At 44.5% G+C, this 10,123-nt stretch overlaps 1 protein-coding gene across 1 annotated transcript; it reads right to left on the bottom strand.

Moving 5' to 3' along the window:
- Positions 1–8,295: 8,295 nt before the first annotated feature.
- Positions 8,296–8,871, bottom strand: LOC138085850 (thymosin beta-4). Its single transcript, XM_068980431.1, has one exon. It carries the CDS (start codon positions 8,826–8,828, stop codon positions 8,694–8,696), a length of 135 nt encoding a protein of 44 aa, XP_068836532.1. The 5' UTR covers positions 8,829–8,871; the 3' UTR covers positions 8,296–8,693.
- Positions 8,872–10,123: the final 1,252 nt, after the last annotated feature.

Consider the following 10,123-nt stretch of genomic DNA (forward strand, 5'->3'; position numbering starts at 1 on the left):
TTACACTGTTCTCAGCTTAGGGACCACGGTAGAAAGAACGATGCCCCCAAGGATGTCCATATCCTAACCCCTGCCACCACGCATGTGAATATCTTAATGCTACATCGCAAAGGGGGAATTAGAGTGGCAGATCAGCTGACTCTAAAATAGGATGGTTATCCTGGATTTTCCATGTTGGCCCAATGTAACGATATGGGCTCTCAAAGGCAGCAGCAGAAGATGGAGAGCAGCAATGATGGAAGACACTCAAAGTGTAGAGGGACGGGTCCACACTTGTGGGATTTGAAGATGGAGAAAGCAGATCACGACCCAAGGAATGTGGCTGGCCTCTGGAAGCAGAAGCAGGGATGGCCCTAAGCCGACAGCCAGCGAGAAAGCAGAGACTCAGCCCTACGTCTGCAAGGAAGTGAATCCTGGCAACAACCTGGATAAGTAAGCACACCATTCTCTTTTAGAACCTCCAAAAAGAATCAGGGCCTTGATGACGCCTCGATTTCAGTTGGTGGAGGTTCACCCTGAGCTTCTTACGGAACTGTAAGAAATAAATCTGTGTTGTTTAAGGCACTACATTTGCAGGCATTTGTTAGAGCAACAGAAAACTAGCACAGGAACCAAGCTATTGCTCGTGAACCCTTAAATTCTGCTTCTCCAGGCGTATCACAGACTATTTCCAAGCCATCTTATCACATACACACACCTTAATAAACCCCAAAGCCCAATATATTTCGTGTGCACTTTTCTTAACCTAATACATTTCTCTTCTCAGATGTTCTGTCCCCAGGATATGATGCTGCCACCCCCAAGATCTACTCCCACCCCGAGTCCTGTGTCACTCTGCTCTCATCCGGGGCAGGTGCTTCTCAAGCCTCTGCCTCTCTGTGGGCCTGTGTCCGCCCACTGCTCTTCTCCTGGGTTGGAAGAAACAACTAGAAGAGGTTAAAAAGTTGTTCCCTGGGAGGGTGGGGGCCAGAGAACTGGTTTCTCACACCAGAGGGAACAGCCTCTCTTAAGACTTTCTCCCGAACAAAGCACAGGGGCAAAGCTTACAAAGGCCGGAAGACCAAAAACCACAATCTACACAGACTGAATGGTCCATTTAGTGAAGCCTGTGGTGGTCCATTCAGGACTGGTTGGGTTGGGCTGGTTACTGATCTGTGAACTTGCGGTTTTCCAAAAGACTGTGTTGGTTTATCCAGTCTCTGACGTTTTGTTTTTTCTGGGAGCTGCGCCCATTTGTTGCCTGTCCTCTGCTGATGGTGGCAAAGCCAACCCAGAGCAAGGAACCAAATAAAGACAGAGTCCAACACTTACTGTGGTCGGGCCTTCCTCAGTTTCCCTTTTGGCCACATTCTGCACTTGGCAGGGATGGGAACAAGTATTAGGCTTCCCTCGTAGCTCAGTAGGTAAGATTCTGCTTGCAATGCAGGAGATCTGGGTTCGATCCCTGGGTCAGGAAGATCCTCTGGAGAAGGAAACGACAACCCACTCCAGTATTCTTGCCTGGAAAATCCCACGGACAGAGGAGCCTGGCAGGCTGCAGTCCATGAGGTCGTAAGAGTAGGACACGACTCAGTGACTAAACCAAACCACCAGATGGGTCTCTAGGCTAGGTCCTTCCCCTCCTTGAAAGCTGTGGCTGCCACCAGGGCTTGTGTGCGACTGGGTGACTTTGATAAACAATCCAAATAAACAGAGATGGAGGCCAAGGAAATGAGAGCAAGAGGCAAGGAAGTCAACAAACACCAGGGGCTTTCAGGGACGCAGTAACCTTGGTAGGTCATTTAGGCTCAAAATGACCAAGAGGAAGAGGTACCCCTGGGCATCGGGCACGGAGGGTTGCCCGGTTTCTGTCTGTCCTCGGATTGACTGTGTGCCTGTCGAGGCAGAGGCTCAGACTGAACAGTGTTTGCTCAATAAGATATTGGGATACAAAATAACAATACACATGCAAGTACCTCAGTTACAACTTGATCACCAGCAACACTGTTCCTTGGAAAAGCCAACCTGTTCTTCCTGGCACCACACCAGGGAATCGAGAATTCCACCAGCGAGGCGGGAACCTTCACCACGTTTTGAATGTATATAATTACCCTGATGTGCAGGGCTATTTGGTGCATTTTCCCCACAGGGTAAGAGCTGTTCTTTAATACTTAGAGCTTCCTTAGGAAGCTGACAACACTCCACCTTGGCACTGAGGATGGGGCTTGCTAAAGCCCCCAGTCACAGTTTCCATAAAGCCAGAAGTATTAGCTAAGGTTCTCATCAGTTCCTCCACTTTGAGTTCAGGAACCAAGGGCTATCACAGGTAGCCTCTACAGGTTTCATGGGCAAAACCTTTAACTAGAGGGGTATCATCTTTCTTGACATCCCAAGTTCGCCAACATGTCTGACCTGCCAGGAAGTGACCTCCTTACTGCCTGTAGACTGGGACTACGCAGGCCATTAAACCAGCAGCAGGTCAGCTTCCTGAAATACTTTGCAGGTATCTTTTCCATGTGTGCTCCCTGGAGGGCAGCCAGCCCTGAGTGAGTGGGACATGGCTGAGCGAGTCATAGTCACAAGTCCAGTCTATCCAGCAGTAGGAAGGCAGCCTGGCTGGGCCTATGCCAAAGATTACAGCACCATGCAAAGTCAGGGCAAACACAAAGTTAAACACAGAATTACTACAAAACCCAGCAATGCTACCCCTAGGTTTATACTCAAAAGAACCGAAAGCAGAGGCTCAAACAGAAATGCTTGTCCACCCACATTCACAGTAGTCTTTTTATTTTTAATTTATTTGGCTGTGCCGGGTCTTCGTTGCTGCCTGGGCGTTCTCTAGTTGCGGTGAGTGGGGGCTACTCTCCAGCTGTGGCGCTCAGTTTTCTCACTGTGGTGGCTTCTCTTGTTGCGGAGCACGGGCTCTAGAGCGTGGGGCACATGGGCTCAGCAGTTGTGACCCCCTGGCCCTAGAGCAGCACGGGCTCAGTTGCCCCGTGGCGTGTGGGATCCTCCTAGACCAGGGATTGAATTCACTCTCTTGCATCGGCAATTGACCAATGAGTCACCGGGGAAGCCCCACAGCAGTCTTACTCACAAGAGTCAGAAGGTGCAAGCACCCCAAGTGTCCACCAGCAGATGAACAAATAGACAAAATGAGGTACAGCCATATAATGGAACACGACTTGGTCATCATTTCTGATGCTGATTAACCTTTTAAAAAGATATTTATTTGGCTGTGCCAGGTCTTGGTCACCGCACACTCAGTCTTTGACCTTCACTGCAGCATGTGGGATCTAGTTCCCTGACCAGGGATTCAACCCAGGCCCCCTGCATTGGGAGCTCGGAATCTTAGCCACTGAATCACCAGGGAAGTCCCCCTGATACTTGTTAACTTTGAAGCCCTAATCCTAACCTTGAAAACATGTGAGATGAAATAAGCCAGACCCAAAAGGATAAATATTACATGATTCCAATAAATGTGGAATCTACAACAGGCAAATTGAGAGACAGAAGGTAGAACAGAGGTTCCCAGGGGCTGAGGTGGGGGAAAGAGGAGTTACTATTTAATGGGTAGAATTTCCGTTTGGATGAAGAAAAAGTTCTGGAAATGGACGATGGTGATAGTTGCAGAATACTGTGAACGCACAACTTAATGCCATCGAGCTGTATACTGAAAAACGGTTAAAATGGTTACTGTTATGTGCATTTTATTAAAAATTTTCATAAAAGTAAAGTGACTTAGTACTGACCACAAACTTGGGTAGTTTTATAGATAAATCCAAGTCAATATGTCCTATTTTCAAAGAATCAATATCTCATTAAGATTTCTGATTATTACCCTATAATCTACATGATCTCCCAATGGATATTTTTCCTTAGTACTGACTGTTCTCATTCAGCTGGAACAATGTATCACTCACAGACTGCTTCATTCTAGTTTGTACAAGCACAGCCTGGTAAGCTAAAGACTAAAGATAGACAAGAAAAAAGGTCAAGTGCTTCCTCATATGCTGCTCAGAAAAAAGAACATTAAAAAAAATACCCCTGTGTTCATGCGTGAATAAAAAGTTATCAGAAATACCAACAGTACTCTAAAACAAATGACCTCAGTTGGTTTTTCTTTTTTCATCATACAAACCAAAAAGGAAAAATACAGAGCATCTGAGGAATAGAAATAAGGCCAATTGAACACAAACAGATCAAACTCCACCTCTGAAAACTAACTGTACGATCACAAAGCAAAAGCTAATCTACATTTTACACCACAAAGAAAAGCTCAACTCACTGCCAGAAGAATACAGACCAGATCCCACGCGGAGGCACACGCATCTACTTCTCTCCTCTCCAAAACCCCATTAAAGTCATTAGAAAACACACATCCCATAATTTTGAGAGAAATTTCTAGAAGTTCAGCACAGACTCACAGAAAAATGAAAGCACCAAAAACGCCCAAAACCCATAGGATGAGACTGTTCAGAGGTTAAGCACAACGCCAAGGAGAACAAGTAGGAAGCGACTCGGGTGGACAGCACTCAACGGAAGAGAACTAAAGTGAGACACTGGCTTCCATCTGTCTGGTCTGGGGAGGTGGGCCACGTAGGGAGCAGACCCTGGAGCAGACCAGAGTAGGTTGGGTATAAACATCCGGGGGAGTAGAGAGCTTTAGGAAGAACCGGAAAACTTCAGGGAACGGGAAACAGAAGCAGAAACAGCTGAGTAAACATGAGCCTTTAGGTGAGACTCACAGCACACAAGAGATGGCAGCAGAATCATAAACATTTTTCGTGAAAATGCAGCTATTCCTTTTCTACTTTCAAATATGGCTTGATCCTATTGCATATAGCACAGAGAACTATATTTAATATCCTATGATAGGCCATAATGGAAAAGATTTTTAAAAAAGAATAAAGAATTTACATATATATATAATTATATATATGTCAAGAAACACATGGGATAACAGGCAAATTTGGCCTTGGAGTACGGAATGGAGCAGGGCAAAGGCTAATAGAGTTTTGCCAAGAGAACGCACTGGTCATAGCAAACACCCTCTTCCAACAACACAAGAGATTCTACACATGGACATCACCAGATGGTCGACACTGAAATCAGATTGATTATATTCTTTGCAGCCAAAGATGGAGAAGCTCTATAGAGTCAGCAAAAACAAGACCGGGAGCTGACTGGCTCAGATCATGCACTCCTTATTGCCAAATTTAGACTTAAATTGAAGAAGGTAGGGAAAACCACTAGACCATTCAGGTATGACCTAAATCAAATCCCTTATGATTACACAGTGGAAGTGAGAAATAGATTTAAAGGACTAGATATGATAGACAGAGTGCCTGGTGAACTATGGACAGAGGTTTGTGACACTGTACAGGAGACAGGGATCAAGACCATCCCCATGGAAAAGTGAAAGTGAAAGTGAAGTCGCTCAGTTGTGTCCGACCCTCAGCAAGAAATGCAAAAAAGCAAAATGGCTGTCTGGGGAAGCTTTATACAAATAGCTGTGAAAAGAAGAGAAGTGAAAAGCAAAGGAGAAGAGGAAAGATATAAGCATCTGAATGCAGAGTTCCAAAGAATAACAAGAGAGATAAGAAAGCCTTCCTCAGCGATCAATGCAAAGAAATAGAGGAAAACAACAGAATGGGAAAGACTAAAGGTCTCTTCAAGAAAATCAGAGATACCAAGGGAACATTTCATGCAAAGATGGGCTCGATAAAGGACAGAAATGGTATGGACCTAACAGAAGCAGAAGATATTAAGAAGAGGTGGCAAGAATACACAGAAGAACTGTACAAAAAAGATCTTCACGACCAAGATAATCACGATGGTGTGATCACTCACCTAGAGCCAGACATTCCGGAATGTGAAGTCAAGTGGGCCTTAGAAAGCACCACTACGAACAAAGCTAGTGGAGGTGATGGAATTCCAGTTGACCTAATTCAAATCCTGGAGGATGATGCTGTGAAAGTGCTGCACTCAATATGCCAGCAAATTTGGAAAACTCAGCAGTGGCCTCAGGACTGGAAAAGGTCAGTTTTCATTCTAATCCCTAAGAAAGGCGATGCCAAAGAATGCTCAAACTACCACACAATCGTACTCATCTCACATGCTAGTAAAGTAATGCTCAAAATTCTCCAAGCCAGGCTTCAGCAATACGTGAACCGTGAACTTCCAGATGTTCAAGCTGGTTTTAGAAAAGGCAGAGGAACCAGAGATCAAATTGCCAACATCCGCTGGACCATTGAAAAAGCAAGAGAGTTCCAGAAAACCATCTATTTCTGCTTTATTGACTATGCCAAAGCCTTTGACTGCGTGGATCACAATAAACTGTGGAAAATTCTTCAAGAGATGGGAATACCAGACCACCTGACCTGTCTCCTGAGAAACCTATATGCAGGTCAGGAAGCAACAGTTAGAACTGGACATGGAACAACAGACTGGTTCCAAATAAGAAAAGGAGTACGTCAAGGCTGTATATTGTCACCCTGCTTATTTAACTTCTATGCAGAGTACATCATGAGAAACACTGGGCTGAAAGAAGCACAAGCTGGAATCAAGATTGCCGGGAGAAATATCCATAACCTCAGATATGCAGATGACACCACCCTTATGGCAGAAAGTGAAGAGGAACTAAAAAGCCTCTTGATGAAAGTGAAAGAGGAGAGTGAAAAAGTTGGCTTAAAGCTCAGCATTTTCAGAAAACGAAGATCATGGCATCCAGTCCTATCACTTCATGGCAAATAGATGGGGAAACAGTGGAAACAGTCTCAGAGTTTATTTTTGGAGGCTCCAAAATCACTGCAGATGGTGACTGCAGCCATGAAATTAAAAGACGCTTACTCCCTGGAAGGAAGGTTATGACCAACCTAGATAGCATATTAAAAAGCAGAGACATTACTTTGCCAACAAAGGTCCATCTAGTCAAGGCTATGGTTTTTCCAGTGGTCATGTATGGATGCGAGAGTTGGACTGTGAAGAACGTGAAAGTGAAGTCGCTCAGTCGTGTCCGACTCTTTGTGACCCTGTGGACTATAGCCCACCAGGCTCCTCCGTCCATGGGATTCTCCAGGCAAGAATACTGGAGTGGGTTGCCATTTCCTTCTCCAGGGGATCTTCCTGACCCAGGGATAGAACCCAGGTCTCCCACATTGCAGGCAGACGCTTTAACCTCTGAGCCACCAGGGAAGAAACCTGAGTGCCAAAGAATTGATGCTTTTGAACTGTGGTGTTAGAGAAGACTTTTGAGAGTCCCTTGGACTGCAAGGAAATCCAACCAGTCCATTATAAAGGAGATCAGTCCTGGGTGTTCATTGTAAGGACTGATGCTAAAGCTGAAACTCCAATACTTTGGCCACCTCGTGCGAAGAGTTGACTCATCAGAAAAGACTCTGATGCTGGGAGGGATTGGGGGCAGGAAGAGAAGGGGACGACAGAAGATGAGATGGCTGAATGGCATCACCGACTCGATGTACATATAATTATATATAATTTTTATAATTATATATATATAATTTTTCCTGGAGGAGGGCATGCAACCCACTCCAGTATTCTTGCCTGGTGAGTCCCAGGGACAGAGGAGCCTGGCAAGCTACAGTCCATAGGGTTGCAAAGAGTCAGACATGACTGAAATGACTTAGCACGCACACACACACACACACACACACAAAGGGTTTATATCTATTTATATATTATATATAAATAAAAATATAAATATATATATAACTGAATCACTTAGCTGTACAGCAGAAACTAACACAGCACTGTAAATCAACATACTTCAATAAAAATAAATAAACAACAAACAGGGAGTGAACTGAAGTGAAGAATTAGGCCCCAGCACATTCTTGTGTAAACATATGTCACTTCATGGCTAACTGCGACTCTTCAGAATCATCCTTTAGAGAAAGCAGTCTTTTCAGTAAATAGTTGAAGTCTCTCATGAATCCATTCAGTTCAGTCCAACTCTTTGCGACCCCATGGACTGCAGCACGCCAGGCTTCCCTGTCCATTACCAACTCTTGGAGCTTTACTCAAACTCAGGTCCATGAGTCAGTGATGCTGTTAGAAACTGAACTGGGCTGCCGGTGACAGAGGCCAACCTGTGGCTTCATCCCATAGGGCTTTTAATTGTTTTTAAGTGATGTATGGTTGAGCTTAACTATATTAGTTTCAGGTATACAACATAGTGACTCAATATTTTTATAATTGCATACCATACAAAGTTATTATAACTTATTGACTGTATTCCCTGTGCTGTACATTATATCCTTGCATCTTATTTACTTTTTTTTTTTTTCAGGTTTTAAAACTTTTTATTTGCATATTAAAAAAATTGTGCATTCCAATAATTAAAACCATTTGAACAACAAAAAAAATGGCACTCTGATTAAACTGCATTTTACAGCCCGCAGAACACCTTGGACCAGCTTTTTACTCTAGATTTCACTGTCGTCCCACCCAGCTTCCTCCTTCACCAACATGCAAGTTCTTTTCCTTCCCTGCCAGCCACACAGGCAGATGGGAGAGGCAGGCGCGGCCTACGTTGTCAGTAGTTCTCCATTCTTTGATGTGAAAAGGGGTAGCACAGTCATTTAAACTCGATCCAACCTCTTTGCATCTTACAAAGTTAAACAGCTAAAAGAAGTAAAATAAGAAGGCAATGCTTGTGGAATGTACAGTGCATACTGGCGGCGCACGCTTCATTACGACTCGCCTGCTTGCTTCTCCTGTTCAATCGTTTCTTTCGAAGGCAGTGGATTTTTCTCTTGCGTTTCCGTTTTCTTCAATTTCGACTTATCGAACTTCTCAATCTCAGCCATATCGGGTTTGTCAGACATGGTTGCAGAGGGCGCGGAGCAAACTGCGAGCGAGTGAAGTCTGGTCTGCGCTGTGGCCGCCGCCGAGTCCTTATTTACTTTATACACAGTAGTTTATACCTCTTAATCCCCTTCATCGATGTTACCCCTGCCCCTACCCGCACCCTGTGGTGACCAGTAGTTTGTTCCCTGTATCTGTGAGTCTGTTTCTGTTTGGCTTTGCAGGGGCGGGGCACAATGAGCAACATGCAGGATCTTCGTTCTCTGACCTGGGATCCCAAGCCCCACTGCAGTGGAAGTGTGAAGTCTCAACCACCGGACTGCCAGAGAAGTCCCAGTCTGTTTCTGTTTTGTTATAAATTTCCTTTTCTCTCAGGAAACAAAGTGTTCAGCATCAGGTATGCAGGGTTGGCAGGACTGTTGCAGCCAGCAACTCCTTCTGCCTTTCTGCTGTGACATGGGATATTGTCCTGGAGTTCACCTCTTGGATGGCCACTGCACTTCCAAATATTAGGTGCACATCCCAGGAAGGAGCAGGGGCAGGGGCAGAAGGGTGAGCGTCAGGCTGAGCCAGCCCCTTCAAAGAACATTCTGGAAGCACCACTTGATGATTCCCACTAACTTCTCACCACCACCAGCAACAGAGCTGGGAAAGGTCACCCTGGATTAAATCTAGGTTTTGACAGGAGTGAAGGACATAGCACACTTCTGGAAGACAGCGTCCCCCACTGAGTGTGTGAAGCCTGTGGGTATTTTTCTAAGATCTAGAAAATCTTTTATGGTTTGAAGGTGATATGATTAGAAAGTAAAAAAAAGCTAATGGATTCCAATTAGCTCAAAATTAAAATTGCTTATTTTTTAAAAGAGGGATCAGGAAATATATTAGAAAAAATTTGATAAACTAGATTGAGCTCAACATACAATAAAATAATTAGAATAGAAGTCATGAGAAATAGGAATTTTTAGACAGAAAACTACCAACTTTACTAAGGGACATAAAACTAATTTCCACAGCCAGAGAGTCCATGTTACAAAATGGAAGCAAAGAGCAGCATAATTTGTATTAATAGTAACAGTTACTGGGGGCTCTGTCTTGGCAGACGGGCATTATTCCGTGTAATGGGTTCACGTATGCGTTGCTCTCAGAAACCCTGAGGCAGACAGATCTGACCCCCTATTAAGATGACACAGAGACACACAGGAGTTGAACTTGTTCCTCTCAAGGTCCAAGGGTGAAGGAAGGATTCAAGCACAGCCAGAAGTCTACAACCACTGCGTTTATCACTATTTCCATCTAAAATTTCACATAATCCCCC

This window comes from Capricornis sumatraensis, chromosome 9, assembly GCF_032405125.1.
Source record: "Capricornis sumatraensis isolate serow.1 chromosome 9, serow.2, whole genome shotgun sequence".
Classification (NCBI taxonomy): domain Eukaryota; kingdom Metazoa; phylum Chordata; class Mammalia; order Artiodactyla; family Bovidae; genus Capricornis; species Capricornis sumatraensis.

Excerpts from the sequence above, each read along its gene's own strand:
- LOC138085850 (XM_068980431.1), bottom strand. The coding sequence starts at position 8,828 with ATGTCTGACAAACCCGATATGGCTGAGATTGAGAAGTTCGATAAGTCG.